A 19835-nucleotide genomic window follows, 5' to 3' on the forward strand; every position below is an offset into this window, starting at 1 on the left:
AGAATGTTACAGGTTTCCCTATTCCAAATGCAGAGTTATTATGTGACTTTAATAGAGAGAAATGGCATGAGTGGTATAGGGAGAGGAGGGCAGATGACTGTCTCCCAGATATACAATCACATTTTTATGTATACTAGGAAAAAACAACCTAGAGTATGAAAAAATACCTTCCATGTCAGTGAATTTAATTTAATTTAATTTATTACATTTATATTCCGCCCTCCCCGCATCAGCGGGCTCAGAATGACTGTTTTGAGCTGCTTTTATCATCCACAGAAGGACTAGCTACTATATTATTAGATGTGGTGTTTTTAATAAACTAAAAACCACATAAGAATGTTTAACATGTAAGAAAAGAAAAACGGATACATGCAGGTGAGGTTGTTAACAACAAATAAGCGAAAGAAGACAATTTTAACCAAATAGCAGGATTCTATTTTTATAAAATAATAATAACATAATAATAACATTCGATTTATATACCGCCCTTCAGGGCAACTTAATGCCCAATCAGAGCAGTTTAAAAAGTGTTATTATTACCCCACAACAGTCACCCTGTGAGGTGGGTGGGGCTGAGAGAGCTCCAGAGAACTGTGACTCGCCCAAGGTCACCCAGCTGGCTTCAAGCGGAGGAGTGGGGAATCAAACCCGGCTCTCCAGATTAGAGTCCCGTGCTCTTAACCACTACACCAAACTGGTGTACACCAAAGTGATGCAAGCAACGTCGTTCCAAGACATTACGTATGGTCAAAAACTTTGAAGGCCTTGTTTGAATACCCCCACCATCTGGGGACAGACCGGTGGAAAAGGCCTTCGGGCTGTGCTGCTGAAACTGTGGAACTCCCTCTGTTGTTGTCTTCTGCCAGTAGGTGAAGATTTTTTGTTTCATTTGACATATAGATTTTTGAAAGATAGGTGGTCATCAAATAGAGAGGCTGGTCTGGGATTGCCCCATTCTTAATGAATTTGTTTCCAAGGTATTTTTGGTTTTCAATTCATTTGGCGTGTATTAGGAACCAGGAGAAGTCAAGCATATGTAGCTAAGTTTTGATTAATATAGCGACTTTAATTGTTATTTTTCTATTTTTTAAAAAAAAACCCTTTGGATTCAACAATCTTCTCTTGTCTCGTAAGCATCAATTATTTTAGCCACTTTCCACTGTTGTTGAATTTGTTGTTTTATATTTATTTTTAATAGATTTTGTAAGCCATTGGAAAGGCCATGTTTGGGAGAAAGAGTAGAAAAAAACTTTATACAAATAACAACTCTTCTACATGATCAAGATACAACCAACTAAAGTTCATAGATCAATATGAAAAAAAGTTCAGTAACATCCTCCTGAATATGAGGCCCAAGGATCAGCACAGACATCCCCCAAATCATTGGAGCCTTCTTGAAAGTGTGTGAAATTACTCAGAGCAAATTCCTCTTCTTTGACTTCTGTATCCTCATGGCTCGGAACATACACCTCTTCCTCCACTGCCACATCCTCCCGGCTCAGAACATACACCTCTTCCTCCACTGCCACATCCTCCCGGCTCGGAACATACACCTCTTCCTCCACTGCCACATCCTCCTGGCTCGGAACACACCCCTCTTCCTCCGCTGCCACATCCTCCCGGCTCGGAACATACGCCTCTTCCTCCACTGCCACATCCTCCCGGCTCGGAACACACCCCTCTTCCTCCACTGCCGCATCCTCCTGGCTCAGAACATACCCCTCTCCTTCTACTGCCACATCCTCCTGGCTCGGAACACACCCCTCTTCCTCCGCTGCAGCATCCCCCTGGTTTTGAACATCCTCTTCTTCCGCCACTGCCACAACCTCCTGAGGATCCACAACATGTTTCACCAGTGAATGACTCTTCGTTAGGAAAATATCCTGTACACCCATTGCATGCATCACCAATTGGTCGCCCCCAATAATCTCGGGGTCCTCCTGAGGGGTTGTGGACACAGCATCTCACTCTAGGGTTTCCACCAGAGCAACAAGTTGATCGACGATAGCCGTAGCATCGGTAATCATGGCCTCCTCTTCTTGGGATGTCATCTCTGCGGTTGCAACAGGTTGCACAGCAGGTATTGTGAGCATAGTGGAATGGTTTGCGGCGAGTATCCAGCCAAGATCCTGCTGGACCATACCATGTTGAGTTCAAGTTAAAATATGGCTCCCTCCCTGAAGAGTAGATTCTTTCTTCTGGCATTGTTGACAGATCTGAAAGACAGAGACACAGACCCAGATAATTACCCAACTCTTTCCATCAAACTGAGACCTCTTTCTCTTAACAAAGTGGGTAAGTGATTGGACTGCAAATTAGCACTCTGCTGGTTTGAATCCCACTACTGCCATGAGCTCAGTAAGCAGCCTTGGATAAGCCACTCCCATCATTCCCAGCTCACCAGATGTATTGGGGGATAATAATAACACTAACTTTTTGTCCACTCTGATTGGAGCACTAATCTGTCTAGAAGAGTGGTATATAATCACAGTTATTATTATTATTATTTTGCAGCCATGGCAATAATTGTTGAATTGGATCACATGAATGCAGTGGATGTTACAATTAATCAATAAAAGTCAGTTAGTCTTAAAGGTGCTACTGGACTCTTTATTATTTTACAATAAATCCTGTAATTCTGAAGGGGTAGGGGAGGATAGGATTTGGTACCAATTTCATAAATGAAACGTCAATGTTTTTAAATGTAGTAAACTCACTCCGTTTACTGATAATAAAAGGGGAAAGGCATATATATATATATACAACATCCAAGGGGGGGGGGTGGAGGGGTACCAGAAAGGCTTTAGAAGCCTGGAGTCTCATCTTGAAGTGAGCAAGATGTGCTGTGAGAATGCCACAGCTATCAACAGCTCAACAGGGCACAACAGGGAGACCAGCTTGCACCCTGTTCAGCTGTTGATAGCTGCAACCTTCTCACAGCATGTCTTGCTTCTCCACTCGAGGATCTTTAGCCAGGGAGTTGGCTTCCCCACCTGCCTGCGGCTTCTGGGATCCCCTTAAAAGACTGAAGGAAGAATTGTCCAATATATGTTATTGAACTGTTTGGAGAACTTATTTGACTGTGTTGTGTGATCCCTTGTTGTTGTTGTGTTACTAATCTTAAAGGTTTTGTATATATTGCTAAGTGGTTTCAGTGCCTTGCTTCTCCCAAAAGAACCTGCTATCCTTAAACCTTGATAATGCTAATCAATCCAACCAGTCTCTCTCATTGGAGCTACATTTATCAGTAACATTCAATATCTAACAGCACCAGTCACAGCAGTATAAATGACTGAAATTTCCTGTAAAAGCCCAAATGCTGACGAGTACTTTTATTTTATTCCTTTACAAAAATTTATATCCCACCTTTCTGCCACCAAGGAGCAGAACAATTAAAAGCAGAGCAACATAAAAGACATAAAACCAATTTAAAACCAAAAGCAATTCCATAATATCACAACAGCTTAAGTAAAGGCTATTCACACTAGTAGTATCCCAAGAAATAGTTTATATAGGACATTGCAGTCTATGGACTCATACAGGACGTCATGAAAATATAAAATTTATATGGAGATCAATGATCAAGAGTTTAACTTACTTTACTGAGAAAGGAGACAGTTGAGGAAGGGTAATGATCCACTGAATAAACAGTCCTGGGACTGCCTTTTTATTTGATTCTAAGCCCTCCTCTTCCAGATGATACAGAACTTTGGGAATGATGGTTCAGTCAAAAACCATGGACCCAAGACCATTATCTGTACGGGATATTGATCTCCTGATACATGATTCAATATGGAATGGTTGTTCAGTGGATTAAAACATATCTAATTAGTAGTCACACTGGCCCTGTGATACATATGTTGAAGCATGACTGTCCTCTAAAGATCAAAGGACTCTATGGAAACCATTGGCAAAGGATCAGATGTGATAGCAATGAATCAGGGCCAAAGGCATGGTAACCTGTCTCAGAGAATCAGCCGTACCCATACCAGGCTGTAGTCCAAAAACTTTTATGGTACCCCATGCATGGAGATGAGCAACTCTAGCTCACGTGAATGGAGAGCTGAGTACATGAATTTGGGGAACAGAATTGTGTTAAACCAACACAATTAAGTTTGATATTCTCAAGGACCATTCATTTCTCGAGACAGGTGTCTGAGGAACAGAGTCAGAAGTATATTTTCCCACTCAGACTGACTCACAAAGGGATACGATAATAATGAACTTGTCACCATCTCTCATAAAGGCTTCCCGGTTATAATGCTCTGAGCACTCACAAGCAGATGTGCCCCAAAATCAACCTTGTCATGTTCGCAATGCTCAATTTCAGTTGGGGATCCCATGCGATTGAAATGATGGTGTGTTCATTGTTACCGTATTTACTATGGGTTGAGTATATTTCCATCTGGAAAGTTGGTGGCATTCATTCCTATCTAAGCAGTTGACTAGTTGCTGCTGGTGGTGCAATATTTAGACCTGTCCTGATCGTGGAGGCTTATGGGAACTGTTGTTTTCTCAACTCTCTGATTTAGCTTGGGAGGGAGCAAAAATCTATACTCCCCTAGCAAGAAGTGATGCTGGGAAGACTGGGGAAATTACTTGTTGGGAAACATCAGTCCTAGCTGGGGACTGAGTACATGAATTTTACACCAATATTACGTTCATCCTACAGCAGCTTCACTGGCTCCCCATGGAATTCCGGATCCATTTCAAGGTGCTGGTTTTAACCTTTAAATCCCTAAACGGATTGGGACCAGCATACCTGAGGGACCTTCTCTCCTTGTATGTGCCCTGGAGAGTGCTTTGTTCAGCAGGTAAGAACTTACTGGTGATCCCTAGCCCTAGGGAGGCTCGTTTGGCCTCGACCAGGGCCAAGGCCTTTTCAGTCCTGGCCCCAACCTGGTGGAACTCTCTGTCTGAGGACACTCAGGCCCGCCAGGATCTTGTATCATTTTGGCGGGCCTGCAAGACGGAGATGTTTCACCAGGCTTATGGTTTAGGCCAGCGTGAGGACCATCATTGAGCCTCTCACTGGTCTCCGGTATTCAAGTACAGCTCGTGTGACTGCCTGCCTCCTCTTTGTATGCTGGGGGCAGGAATGTGTAGCCAACTATATCAGGTTTTTGTATATATATAATTTTAATTGCTGGATTTTATTGTAGAATCTGCTATGTAATTGTATTTTATGACTGTTGCACCCCGTCCTGAGCCCACTTGTGGGGAGGGCAGGTTAAACACCAAATAAACTAAAACTAAACTAAACTATTCTGTTTAAAGAGCCATAACCTCATGACATGTTACTCCCTCACCCTTTGAAAAGGTAAAGTTTATGGCTTGGGGAGGGTGCAACTTTTGGGGAGGGAATAGGTATGTATATACATATGTACACGTTTTATGAGTGTCTCCTTGAACATTCGCCCATTAAAAATCGTTCACACAGAATTGTGAGCCCTTTTGGGTGAAGCATGAAGGTGTTCATTCATCACTCGTTCTGTGGTCTACCATTACATGGAAATAAGTATGTAAAACCTGTCTCTCTATTTCCACAGAGCTATCCTGGTTTTTAGGATTTAGTGGCAGAAACTGGATTCTCACAGAAATGTTTTCAATAGGATGTGCAACTGAGTTTTTAACCCTCCTAGTTGGCTTATGCAAATGTGTACATTTTATTATTTCCCCCCAGAGAATTAAAAAAAAACATAATGGATCATGTAGCTAGTGACTTAAGAGTCACTATGTTATACTAGGCTATAATAGTTGGATCACAATCTGTTTTGGAAAACTGGATCCTTTCCTTCCCCTGCACAAGTATGTGAACATGGCGTAGGGTGTGGGACATCAGGAGGCCCCTATGTTGCATGTGTCTCTTCTGGGAAAAAAACAGAAGTGGTATCACAGAACTCTAGGAATTGCCAAAACCTCTATGGCAGAACCATAGAGATTCTGGCAATTTCAAGAGCGACATGATGTCATATCCAATGTGTACCTTTTTTGATGTTGGAACAGCAGAAGGGTAAGAAGGGTAAGAAGGGAGTCTCCATCCACAACAGTAGACCTGGCAACCCTAGTGTGGGGTCACATTGTGTGCAATTCCAGGAGGTTGCAAATCCAGAGAAGTAGTAACCAGAAGCAGCAATCTTGTGCATGCAGATTAATGGGAAGACAGCATCAAACAGACTTAGAAGGGGCCTGTGTCCACCTTTCCAAGACTCTCCCCCAAGGATATCTGAAGCCTTGTAGTACAAAATTAGCTCACAGCTACAGTACCGAGTAGCAATATTTTCCCCTTGGATCATAGTGGCTTGGGGGCCTGTGGAATTTCTTTTTCAATACTGAAGTTTTTATGAAGACTGAGATTTTTTAGAGTGATTGGGCTCCTTACATAGACATTGAAATGGATCCCAGCCAGTAAGGACCAAACAGGTAAAATGAGAGTTAATGAAGTAGCTAATTTTGGTGAGTAACTTAGAGCATCGCTTAAAAAAAGATGACCTCCTTATAACACACTCTTTTGATTACTGGGTCCATCATGAGCTGTCTCGGGACCAATGTTTCACCTCCCACTGTTACAAAATTTGGGAAGTCATCATGATTCAGCAAGATGTCCTTCACACAGTTGATGTCAAGCTGTAAGGTACCTGGAGCAGATTTAATAGCCTGTTCTTCCTACATAGAACAAACCTGACATATTCCATGGCCTTCAAGCCATGTATGGGGGACTTCTTTAAGCCCATAGAGATTGTTATTTATCACAAGAGTGTTGCGCTTGGCCTCCATATCTACTAGGCATACGAGCAACGGAACCTAACACACTACCCCATTCATATGTGCATGTTACATATAAAATGCAAATTTTTCATCTACAACATGATACCGAAGATGATGCAGGACAAATAAAAGAAGACCATTATTATTTTTTGAGGAAAAACAAAATGTTATTGTTCCAGTGAGGAAAGCATGTAACTAATATTTCAAATCACATTGCTCCAAAGCAACAAGGAAGGACTGTTCACAACAACTTAGCCAGTAGGAAAATCTATGTAGGTCCCACCACACCCCCAAGGATTCTGGATAGGTCAATGGAGAACAGTCAAACATGGGGAAGTAAACGGCCTAAGTTTGACATGATAAAGTTCAATGAAAAGAAAGTCAAGTATGCTGTTAATGAACAGATGATCTTTGGAGAAGATCTAGATTTTCATATTGTTTCTTTCCTGATCCTTACATCAGCTGTTGTCATTGTACTTTACAATGCATCATAAAACCAATTTAAAACCAATTTTTTAAAAACAATTACATTTCAAAACAATATCAAACACATCATAAGTCCAATTTTAAACCAAAAGTAATTCCCTAACATCACAACAGCCTAGTCAAAGGCTATTGCTACTGGCAGTATCCCAAGAAAAAAAAATCATAGGAGATAGTTACGTAGGAAATTCTTCCTGGGAAGAATGTGGCCCTTTTGAAAAGGTGGAGAGCAGGACTTTTGCTACAAGTGGACAACATTTCCGTACTGCTCTTGACTTGTTTGGATATTGTTGTTTGGATGATCTGCCTCCAACATCTGAAGACTGTCTGCTGTCACTGCATGGCTTGGATTTACATCTGGTGATGCATCCTCCTGAAGCAACTCATGACTTAGACTGTACCCTTCTTCCTTCACTTCCACCTCCTCCTGGCTCGGAACACACTCCTCTTCCTCCACTTCAGCATCCTCCTGGCTCAGAACACACCCCTCTTCCTCCACTGCAGCATCCCCCTGGTTTTGAACATCCTCTTCTTCCTCCACTGCCACAACCTCCTGAGGATCCACAACATGTCTCACCAGTGAATGACTCTTCGTTAGGAAAATATCCTGTACACCCATCGCATGCATCACCAAGTGGCCGCCCCCAATAATCTCGGGGTCCTCCTGAGGGGTTGTGGACACAGCATCTCACTCTAGGGTTTCCACCAGAGCAACAAGTTGATCGACGATAGCCGTAGCATCGGTAATCATGGCCTCCTCTTCGTGGGATGTCATCTCTGCGGTTGCAACAGGTTGCACAGCAGGTATTGTGAGCATAGTGGAATGGTTTGCGGCGAGTATCCAGCCAAGATCCTGCAGGATCATACCAAGTGGAGTTCAAATTAAAATACGGCTCTCTCCCTGAAGAGTAGATTCTTTCTTCTGGCATTGTTGAAGGATCTGAAAGGCAGACACACACAATTACACATGATCAGAAACGTATCTTCCCTCTTCAGCAAATGAACGGCTATTTCTCTTTAACTTGGTGTCATTTTTTCATAACGAATTTGTGGATGCAGTGGCTATCACCATTCAACCTCTAAACGGGGTTGATAAAATGCCAAAGAATTGCGGAGGGGGATTCAAATACAAAACATTGCTGCTATCCAACACATAGCAATCCCTTGCTTATTGAAAAGGGGCTACAACCTAAAAAAAATCATTTACTATTGAGTATAATTATGAATAATAAGGTTATAGGGAGTATATGTGAAATATAGATAATATAGTTAATTGGTATGTAAGGAATAGTATGTTATATATATATATATGTAGTCTTTTATTATTTTAGTTAGTATATGTACCTATTATTACTTATATATTTTTTATATTCTTAACTAAGATAAGCAATATAGTTAGTGTAGATTGTTAAGATAATTAAAGAGATTTGATAGGTATAATATAGATATATATTACATTATTACATTATTATTATAGACTTTAAGAATTTATATGATATACTTTTTAGCTTAAGTTGGGTATGGAAAACTGCTGGGAGTCACCAGAAAAGGGGTGGAGGGGAAGGATGGGGAAAATGCAATGGGGTGAATAATGATAATGATTTCTATGTGTATGTTTGTAAACCCATCCAATAAAAATTCTTTTAAAAAAAATCATTTACTATTTATATTCAAACCCATACTCTGAGAATGAAGAATTTTCAAAATAACTAGAATTTCCCTTAAAACTATTCTCTTAGCTGTTTGTTCTGTCCCTCCAAGGAGCTGAAGGAAACATCCAAGGTTCTCTTCCCTTGTTGTATTGTCGAAGGCTTTCACGGCCAGAGAACAATGGTTGTTGTGGGTTTTCCGGGCTGTATTGCCGTGGTCTTGGCATTGTAGTTCCTGACGTTTCACCAGCAGCTGTGGCTGGCATCTTCAGAGGTGTAGCACCAAAAGACAGAGATCTCTCAGTGTCACAGTGTCTCTCTGTCTTTTGGTGCTACACCTCTGAAGATGCCAGCCACAGCTGCTGGTGAAACGTCAGGAACTACAATGCCAAGACCACGGCAATACAGCCCAGAAAACCCACAACAACCATCCTTCTCTTCCCTCCTCATAAACTGTGAGACAGGTTATTTTGAGAGAGAGAGAATGGCCCAGATAAGCCAGGGAGCTGAAAGTCTGAATAAGGATTCTGATTCTAATTAAACACTCTAAGCACTCCAGTCCACTAGTACTCACTGTTTCTATCCCCATGATATTAGTTAATGTCCCATAATGCCATACCAACTCAATCAATAGTTGGTGATGTATGGGCAGCAGGAAAACATAACTGTCTGGAATCACAGAACACTAGAAGATGGAGGTATTCTTATCAGCTCTCAAATCCAATTCCCTGCTAACTCCAAATTTAGAATTTTTGCTAAGAGCATGAAAAGAAATCCAGAGCTAGAATATACTTGAAAGATGGCTTCCTTTCTTCTGCTTGAGGGCCTCCAGTATGAGAGACCCCACCCAAGTAATTGTGTCTATTATAGAATTGGTCTTCCCATTAGCAAGTGCATGCTAAACTTCAAACCCTAATCCTAACCCATAAACCTAACCCTTACCTTTTGGAACAAATGACAATATGTACTTGTTCCCTGCTATGGTCTTTCAAATATTTGAAGAACACAATAATGACTCCTTTCAGTTTGCTTTTCTTCAGGCTGAACTTCCTTCAAGTTCTACTCATAAGACTTGTTTTACAGACTGTGACCATCTCAGTTGTCCATCATTACACCCATTCTGACTTGTCTACATTCTTTTTAAAATGTAGCCCCACCCAGAACTGGACACAGTACTCCAGTGGAGGTAAGTCTAATGTAAAATAGAATGGGACTATTTCTTGAAAGGACGCTAGTTTCCATAGAGTTGGTCTGTTAACTCACCCAGATGTAAATGAAGACATACAATTTGTTTATTGAAATTGCCTATAGAGTTAGACTTACCTTCCTGAATGTAGAGGACAACTGAAGAAAGAATGATCCAGTGAATGAGGAGTCCTCAGAAAGCTGACCCTTTTATATGGTTGCAGTTCCTCATCTTGATGATACAGATCCTTGAGAATGGTGGGTCAGTCCAAAAACATGGACCAAAGAACACCATGTTCACATAGTGTACCAGACTCTTGATACCAGATTCCTGACCCTTTTGTCTCATGATTATTCTGTTTATCCAGATGCATATAAATTTGAGTCATAACATGATGTGGCCGATGAGGAATGGCTCTTCTTTGGATTTTATGGGGATTCTGAAGGACTGGTATCAAGTGACTGGAGGGAATGCCAATGAATCAAGGCCCCAGGCATGCAAAAATAACAATCTTACAAAATCAGCACCAGGCAATCTCATGAAAGTCACCTTGCCTAAAAGAATTTGTATTATGGAAGGAACGTGTACTTGGATATTCATGATGACTGCAAAATGTTACACCTTTCTATTTAAAAGGGAAACCCACCCACCCCTCCACAGGGCTCCAGCACCACAGGATGGCCAGACGAGCCTGCCTGCTCCTCTGGAGGGAGCCGCTATCATGATACTGCCAGGCAAGGCCATCCACCCCTCCAGAGGGCACCACCACAGGACGGCCAAGTGAGCCTGCCCCTTTGGAGGGAGCTTCCGCCGCGGAACCGCCGGGTGAGCCTGCCCATCCCTCCAGAAGGAGCCGCCATCATGGGACAGCCAGAGAATTCCACCTGCCCCTTCAGAGGGAGCCACCACCATGGGAAGCTTCCCGGGTTTTCTAGGGCCCGTTTTTTTTTAAAAATGGGCTCTGTTGCTAGTTTATTATAATGAATCTGATTTTTTCCCCAAAAAACTGTCCATCATATTTATCAATAACGTTCACAAAGACGGAGAGAAGTTGTTCCAGAGGGAAGTGGAGAAAGCAGTTCAGCAGATATGTGTAATGGACAGGAATATGTTCCAGTCAGTAGAATTCCACAGTTCTTGCCCCTAATGAGAATCATGTCGTTTTTCCAAAATTTATACTAGAGTGAGTTTATACCTATTTTTCTAAACAGAAGGCTGAGGTCTTGAAGGGCATTGTGTGTCCCACCTTTGATGGGTTTCAGCTGACCCTTGCTTGACTAAGGGTTATACTGGATCCATCATTACGGCTGGAGAAGTAAGATAATGTTGATGCAAAAAAGAAATGCTTTCTTCCAACTTCATCTAGCCTGGAAGACGACCTCACTACCTTGACTAGGCCAATCTGGCCACCTGGATCCATGGTATGGCAACATCATAGAATCATAGAGTTGGAAGGAACCTCCAAGGTCATCTAGTCCAATCCCCTTCACAATGTGGGAAATTTATACTACCTACCTCCCACACACCCAGTGACCCCTGCTCCATGCCCAAAAGATGGCAAAACACCTCCAGGATGCCTAGGCAAACTGGCCTGGATAAAATTGCTTCTTGATCCCCAAAGTGGCGATCGGCATTACCCTGAGTGTGTAAGAAGGGGCCATGAAAACTAAGCACTGATGTAACCCTACCTGCCCTCACTCTGATGATCTACCTAGGTTCACAGAATCAGCATCAAGACTAGACTGTTGTAATGCACTCTATATAGGGCTGACCTTAAAGTCTACTTGGATATTCCAATTCGGTGCAGTTTGCTGCAATTCAGTTATAATCAAGAGCTAAGCAAAGCATGTACATCACACCCATTATGTAATTATTCTATTGGCTGCCTATAAGCTACAGGCTTCGATTCATATCGGCAGGACCACCTTTCCTTCTATGTTCTTCCATGACAATTTCACTCATCTTTTCAGGGCTTTCTATATGTGCCACCCTGCAAATGGGCAAGCTCAACAACCACTCATACATGTGCATTCTTGTAGCTCCCACCTTATGGAATGGCATGCCAGAGGAGGTCAAGCAGGTTCCTAAGCTTCTGCCATTCCATAAAATATATAAAGTAGAATTATTCGGAGAGACATTTTGTAAAGGCAATAGGGATCTTACTATATAATTGAGTAAACTTATTTCAGACAACTCATGCCATGGAGGGAAGCCTAAAACCAAAAGAGAGGCTTCCCCAGGAATCACCAATGGAAATACACCACAAAAAGCACTTGAGGAAAAACCACACTAATCAAACCTATTAATATCAAATATATAAATAATTTTTATATGTGGCCATTGTCATCTGCTCCATGCCTGATCTGCCTGCTCTGGGCATATGAAGGGGTGGTGGACTTTGCTACCTGCTCCATGTGTGATACATACTGGGTAAAGGGGGAGCATTGCCTCCTCTTCTGCACCTGACTATGGCTAGGGGAAGGGGGGAAGGCATTGCCGCCTGCTCTGAGCATGATCCCAGCTGGGTGAAGGAGGGTGGGCATTGCCACCTGCTCCCCGCTGGGTGAAGGGAGGAACAGGCATTGCCTCCTGCTCCACGCCTGATCCTGACAGGTGAAGGTGGGTGGCGGGCTTTACTACCTTCTCTGATTCTGATCCCAGCTGGGTGAGGGGGGTGCAGGCATTGCCACCTGCTCTGCTCCTGATTCCGGCAGGTTGAAGGGAGGCAGGCATTGCTGCATGCTTGGCTCCTGACTCCAGCAGGGTGAAGACAGGGAGGGCATTGCCGCCTGCTCAGTGGCTTATTCCAGTAGGTTGAAGAGGGTGGGCATTGCCACCTGCTCTATTCCTTATCCCAGCTGGGTGAAGGGAAGAAGGATGTTGCCTCCTGCTCTGCACCTGATCCCAGCCAGGTGAAGGCACGAGGTGGGCATGGCCACCTTCTCCACTCCTGATCCCAAATGGGTGATGGTGGGGGTTGGCATTGCCACCTTCTCTGCTCCTGATCTCAGTTGGGTTAAGGTGTGTGTGTGGGGGTGGACATTGCCACCTACTCTGCTCCTAATACCTGCTGTGTTAAGGCAGTGGGTGGGCAAAGCCACCAGCTCTGCTTCTGATCCCCTCTGGGTGAAGGGGGTGGTCATTGCCAAGTGCTCTGCTACAAATACCAGCTGGGATAAGGTCAGGGGTGGCATTGCTACCTGCTCTGCTCCTAATAACAGCTGTGTTAAGGTAAGAGGGGAAATTCCACCTGCTCTGCTCCTAATACCAGCTGGGTTAAGGCGGGGGTGGGGTGGGCATTGCCATTTGTTCTGCTCCTAATAACAGCTGGGTTAAGGTGGGGGTGGGTATTGCCATGTTCTCTACTCCTAATACCAGCTGGGTTAAGGCAGGGAGAGGGCATTGCCACTTGCTCTGCTTCTAATACCAACTGGGTTAAGGCAGGGAGTGGGCCTTGCCACCTGATCTGCTCCTAATTCCAGCTGTGTTAATCTGGAGGTGGGCATTGCTACCTGATCCGCTCCTAATACCAGCTGGGTGAAGGCAGGCAGTGGGCATTGTGTCCTGCATCACTACTAATATCAACTTGGTTATGTTGGGTGGTGGGCATTGCCACCTTCTTCACTCCTAATACCAGCTGGGAGAAGGCAGGAGGCAGGCATTGCCACTGGCTTCCATCCTGCTCCAGACCTGGACTTCCCAACATGGCACTTTTTCTGGAGGGACATGGTGCATTGCCTAGGCTTCCCTCCATGGCAGCGCCCTCTGGTGGTGCACCAAGGTATAAAGTGAGTTGTCTGAAATACGCTTATTCAATTACATAGTAAGATCTTGATCTTGGTTCCCAGAAAGACATCTTTAAGCATCATTTCTAGTTCCCTCACAGCCGCTCTTCCAAGTTTTAATCTTTTTCTGATTTCTTCATTGCAGTCTCCCTTTTGGTTAATAATTGAGCCAAGGAATGGAAAATCTTGAACCTACTGGTCATTCATAGGCTGTTTGAATGATGTGAAAAAATATATTATGAACTGGAGCTGCTCCTTAGCAATATAACAATTATTGATTGCACAAGATGTAATGTTCGTAAACCATGGATCTGGTAATGAATACTTAGGATGCAACAAAGCAATTAGTAGTACAGATAGCAACACATGGACACCCTCTACTGGAAACATCACATGCTGGAATGGTAATATCAGCCGCGTGAATATTAGCCACTCTCACAAGATGAGACACACTCAGATGAGATGCAGAGAAGTTAGCCGTGTTAGTCTGTGGTAGCAAAATCAAAAAGAGTCCAGTAGCACCTTATCTGTCTCTGTATCAGGCATCTGAAGAAGAGAACTTGATTCTCGAAAGCTTATGCTAAAATAAAATTGGTTAGTCTTAAAGGTGCTACTGGACTCTTTTTGACTCAGATGAGAGAGGTAGTGTTTTGATCGTAAATTTAAATCACTACCTTATTTGAAAGTTAAGATTAGTTCAAGTATGTTACTGTGTGCTAATTTGGGGGATTGTTCTGTGGCTGTTAAAATGGATGAAGTGTTTATGAAGCTTGCAAGATCTCAGTAAATTGTTCATGATTCATGTAGATTTAGTGGAGGTTTTAATTTTATATTGAACAACCATTAATATACAATTGACCACTGATGAAGCTGAAATACACCTGATCCTGTATTTAAAGTTTGTACATTTGGGTATATTTATTATTGGTCTATATTTATTTATTTATTTATTTATTTATTCAGATAGATAGATAATTATGCCCCACTTTTCTCCATAATGGGGAACCAAAATGGCTTGCAGTCTCATTCTCTCCTCCTCTCTTATCTCTGCAACAACTCAGGGCCAAGCTACACGTGACAAATGACACTTGAACGGCAAGTGTATTTCTCCCTGTTCACTTGCCCTCCAATCAATCCACTTGCTGTTCAAGTGTCATTTGTCACTTGTAGCTTGGCCCTCAGTGAAGTAGGTTAGCCTGAGAGACAGACAATGGCCCAAGGTCACCCAGTAAGCTTCCATGGCAGAGTTGATATTTAATTCCCTGCTCCAGTCCTAGTCTTTGTTACTTTAAACTGTATTTCTCTGGGTGAGACTTTTATGGAGCGTTTGTTTAAACTAGTTGGAATTTTTTACCTTAAATACTTTGTCTATTAGGATTTCTTAGGAAGTTTCTGCAACTTTGTTTTATATTTTAAAAAGGTACCTGTGGTTACGCAAGCCAGTTGTTTTCTAAAACAAATCATTTTTAAAGATGCATGAACATAAAATCTGTGGATAACAAGTATCAGTTTGGTGCCAGTGTATAAGAGCAGCAGGACTCTAATCTGGAGAATCGGGTTTGATTTCCCACTCCTCTGCTTGATGCCAGTTGGGTGACCTTGGGCTAGTCACAGCTGTCTCAGAGCTCTCTCAGCCCCAACCACCTCACAGGGTGATTGTTGTTCTGGGGATAACAACAACAACAACATTTGATTTATATACTGCTCTTAGGACAACTTAAAGTCTACTCAGAATGGTCTACAAAGTCTGTTGTTATTATATAATAATAACATGTTTTGTAAACCGCTCTGAGTGGACATTAAGTTGTCCTGAAGGGGAGTATATAAATCAAATGTTGTTATACACAAATTTGTGTGCCTATATGTCCAGGCCCAGTTTAATGAACATATGATAAAGTCTAGTGAAGGAGACAGATATTATTTATTATAAACACAGAAGAATGCATACAACTGGGTTAAAAACACCCCAGGAACCCAGCTTTTCTTTGGACTCGCAAGACAGTTACATGATTGTTTATACCTTTGGATACATTAGCAAAAATTATAATAAATGATATATTCTTGGTTAAAAAGATTAAACATCCAAATGATCTGGGATAGTTCTATTGGTCAATTTGATTTGGGGCTGTCTGTTTACACATTCAGAGGAGTTAGCCATGTTAGTCTGTAGTAGCGAAATCAAAAAGAGTCCAGTAGCACCTTTAAGACTAACCAATTTTATTGTAGCATAAGCTTTCGAGAATCACAGTTCTCTTCGTCTGACGAAGAGAACTGTGATTCTTGAAAGCTTATGCTACAATAAAATTGGTTAGTCTTAAAGGTGCTACTGGACTCTTTTTGATTTTGTTCACACATTAGCAATTGTTTATCATATCAAAGAACACTTTCTTCTTCATTGGCATCTTTGATATCAGCTTTCTGGAGAATGTAGGCCATCGAATGTTTGTTCTAAAAACAACTAAAGCTCTATCACCAATCGTAAATCTGTCTATGTTCCAGTGTAGGAGTTTTCTCATGACTTTATTTTGAATGTGAATATCTGAGGATGCTTTACTTTGACAGGTTTGGCTCTAAACTATTGCGACCTTAGTACCAGACATGGTGTTTCAATTGCTCGTTATTGCTCTGGGATCTTTATGGTACCTCTAATCTTATCAGTCGACATTAACCAGGGCCCAGACAACAAGATTTTTTTCATTTTTAATCTACTTTCACTTTTACAGGCTATTGTGAAAGTATGAATTAATATATGGATATGCTAGGTGAAGCCAGTGGAACTTATATTGGTCATAACATGCATCAGAAACACATCCTATGTTGTTGTTGTTATTATGTTTGAAGAGGCATCCTATGTTGTTGTTGTTATTATGTTTGAAGAGGCATTCTCCTTACACAAAAGTCAAAATATCTCTTCTATAATTATGTAGATCAAGATGGGTAGCTGTGTTAAGTCTGTCTATAGCAGTGGAAAAGAGCAAGAATTGGCTGGCTGCTGTGTGAAACAGGATACAGGATGAGATGGACCACTGGTCTGATCCAGCAGGCTTTTCTTATGGTTTTAGGATTACCTGGAATGGCTCTCAAACACTTTTACAGCTGGTCAGTAGCTATGGCTGTAGAGTTTTGTTTCCTTAGAATGGGGATAGGGTCACCAGTAGAGATGGGCATGATCCGCATTACGATTGAAAAAAAAACCATGATAATGGTGATCACGTGATCATGACCTGGCGGATCGTGATCATCCATGGCCAATGATCCAGTGATCGGGAGAGGCCTGGATCGGGGCGATCGGGGTCGGATCGGGGATCCAGACACTCAAGCACCAGCAATCTATTCCCCTGGCAACGGAGCCAGGGGAAAGCCTGAGCTCTGTTTGCCCTCCTTCTGTCGCCCTGGAAACCCCAATGGAAGCCCAGCTTTCCTTGATCAGCAGGGCTTCCTTCCAACCATGGAGCAGCAAAGCAGTCACAAGTTGGGAGAAGACACCCAGGGGAGGGAGGGGGAAGGGGGTGTTCTGTAGCCATGGGCACTCCAATCTCATCCCTGCAAACTCTGATAGGCAGCTCTGACGGCCAAACACAGACCTCCTGTGTTGCTGAATGGGACCTGAGGGAGGCGGCTCATCACCGCCTCCCCGTGCCTGCCAGGCCCGGCGGCCGCTACCACCACCCACCTTCCCACATAGCTGGGAATAGCAGCATGACCCGCTTTGGCCTCCATGATCCATGATCCACGGATCAGGAACGGGAGATGCTCAATGTGGATTGTTAATTCAGGATCGTCACTGGCACCGATCCACGATCAGCTGTATCGTTAATTTTTTTTGGATCGTGCCCATCTCTAATCACCAGCTCTGGGTTGGGAAATTCTTGGAGAATTGGGGGTGGAGTCTGGAGAGGGCACAGTTGGAGACCTTAATGCCAAATAATCTACCCTCCAAAGTAGCCTGCGCTGGTTGCTGTAGTCTGGAGATCATTTATAATTTCAGCAGATCTCTACATCCTATGTAGAGGCTGGTAACTTTCAATGGAGGAGTTTAATTTCCTTGCTTAATGGGGGCTTTTATATATGCACAGTGGTTGGGATCAATTTTACCCAGCAGCCACCAGGAGCTTATAAGTCAGGGACATGGGAAAGCATGCTGGTGCCATGTGCTCCATGATGTCACTTCAACGAAAAACCAGAAGTGATGTTACATTACTTTACAGTTGCTGGAAACCCTATGGTAAACCCAAAGGGTTTCCAGAAACTCCTAGAGAGATGTAACTCCACTTCTCTGGAAGTGACATCACACCGTATGCAATACCAGTGTTTTTTTCTCACACCATCACTCCAAATAGTGGCAGGCAAAAAAAGTTGCTGGCAGGAAGTCTCCCACCATAACAGGAGACCTGGCAACCCTCATTCTAGTCAGAGTCAATGGTGGTTGGGTCAGATTATTAAATAATTTGAGTGGGAAATTTCACCTACTTTAAATCTGTGCAAAAATGTGCATGTACAATAACAAACATCAAATTAAACATCAAATGGTATGACTTTTTTTTTAATTGAGTGGTTATTTATAATCTCTGACTGACGGATAGATTTGCTCATGGTTCATTAAATTATGCAAATTGAGGAGAACAGAATACTCATGGTTTATTTTTACTACTAGCTGTTGAACAGCATCCAGCAGCAACACGTCTGCGTGGGCGGGGGAAAGTTGGCCTGCCGTCAAGCCATGTGAGAATGTGCGTGCATGAACACAGCAGACGATAATGCTCCACTCTGTACTTGAATACCTGAAAAGGTTCTAATCGCTCACGAACAGATGGGCAATTTGTCCCAACTAGTTTAAAAGCACAGACCATCAGCAATTTTCAAATACCCTTAAAAACAAAACTGATCTAGTGGCCTTTCTGAATGTCTTTGCAAACAATTTAGGTACAAACAGATCTGGAGAACAAGAGTGTCTATGAGAAAGTCTGATTTCTGAATGAAACCAAGTGATCCAAGCCTAGTTGTTGGGGAAGAGATAAAGGCTGTCATACCAAGAGAGGTGGCCCTTCGGCTATGTGGGCCCAAGGTTGTGAATAGGGAAGGATGCCACAAATTTCATGTCCAATGGGCTCAGCCACCAAACTTGCCTTGTTTAACTGTGTCAATAAGAAAGAAGCCAATCAATGGGCCTATTTGGTTTGGCACTCAATCACTAGGATGCCTAGTAAACAGGTTTTCATCATCTTCTTTTTTTGTGAAACTGTGCATATGTGAAACCACTGCCAAAGAGGTTGGCAGATGTTAACATTGCTAAGAACTAGAGATGGGCATGAATCAGGAAAAAACGAACCATACAGTTTGTGGTTCATTGTATTTCACGAACCCCAAACCACAAACTTTCACAAACCTGCCCCGGTTCACAAACAGGTTCATTTGGTTCATGAAAACATCACTTCTGGGTCAGTAAATTGTCACTTCTGGATCAGCAGAAGGTCTGCAGAAAGCCCATCCCCAATTGCCTAGGAAACTGATTGATTGGTGCCAGGCTGTCTGCGGTGCTGAACTGAAAAACAAACCAAACGAACCCGCATAAAGTTTGTGGTGATTCGTCAGAAATGGCCTCTGACAAACCACGGGTTCACAAATCATGGAACTGCCCAGTTCATGCCAAACTTTGGTTCGTATTTTGATTCATGCCCATCTCTACTAAGGACTGCTTAGATAAACACTGAATGGTAGGATTATTTTAAAAACATGATTGGTTATTGTCTACTTAAATAATGGTCAGCTGAGCAGGAGAGTAAGAGAGGAAATAGAACTTCATCAGGCTATGTGAGAAGTCACAGGGACTACAGCAATGTCCCTGTATTGTACTTTAGGAAGGAATAGACTGGCAGGTTTTCAAGAATCTGTAGTCGTAATTGGAGATGGGCAGGAACAGCAATATGAACTTTAAAAAGCCACGGACAGCCCAATCAGCTGTTC

General features: G+C 42.7%; 2 protein-coding genes across 2 annotated transcripts; both read right to left on the reverse strand.

The window, feature by feature from the left end:
• Nucleotides 1–207: 207 nt before the first annotated feature.
• LOC129333339 (loricrin-like) lies at nucleotides 208–3641 on the reverse strand. Its single transcript, XM_054984923.1, has 2 exons — nucleotides 3599–3641; nucleotides 208–2216 (listed from the first exon to the last, which is right to left on the reverse strand). Exon 2 carries the CDS (start codon nucleotides 2203–2205, stop codon nucleotides 1450–1452), a length of 756 nt encoding a protein of 251 aa, XP_054840898.1. The 5' UTR covers nucleotides 2206–2216; nucleotides 3599–3641; the 3' UTR covers nucleotides 208–1449.
• Nucleotides 3642–6921: 3280 nt separating this feature from the next.
• On the reverse strand, nucleotides 6922–10248 carry LOC129333349 (keratin-associated protein 5-3-like). Its single transcript, XM_054984936.1, is given in 2 exon segments — nucleotides 6922–8191; nucleotides 10224–10248. A coding segment is annotated over 1 exon segment (546 nt). The 5' UTR covers nucleotides 8181–8191; nucleotides 10224–10248; the 3' UTR covers nucleotides 6922–7634.
• Nucleotides 10249–19835: the final 9587 nt, after the last annotated feature.

Source organism: Eublepharis macularius, chromosome 1 (genome assembly GCF_028583425.1).
Source record: "Eublepharis macularius isolate TG4126 chromosome 1, MPM_Emac_v1.0, whole genome shotgun sequence".
In the NCBI taxonomy this organism is placed as follows: domain Eukaryota; kingdom Metazoa; phylum Chordata; class Lepidosauria; order Squamata; family Eublepharidae; genus Eublepharis; species Eublepharis macularius.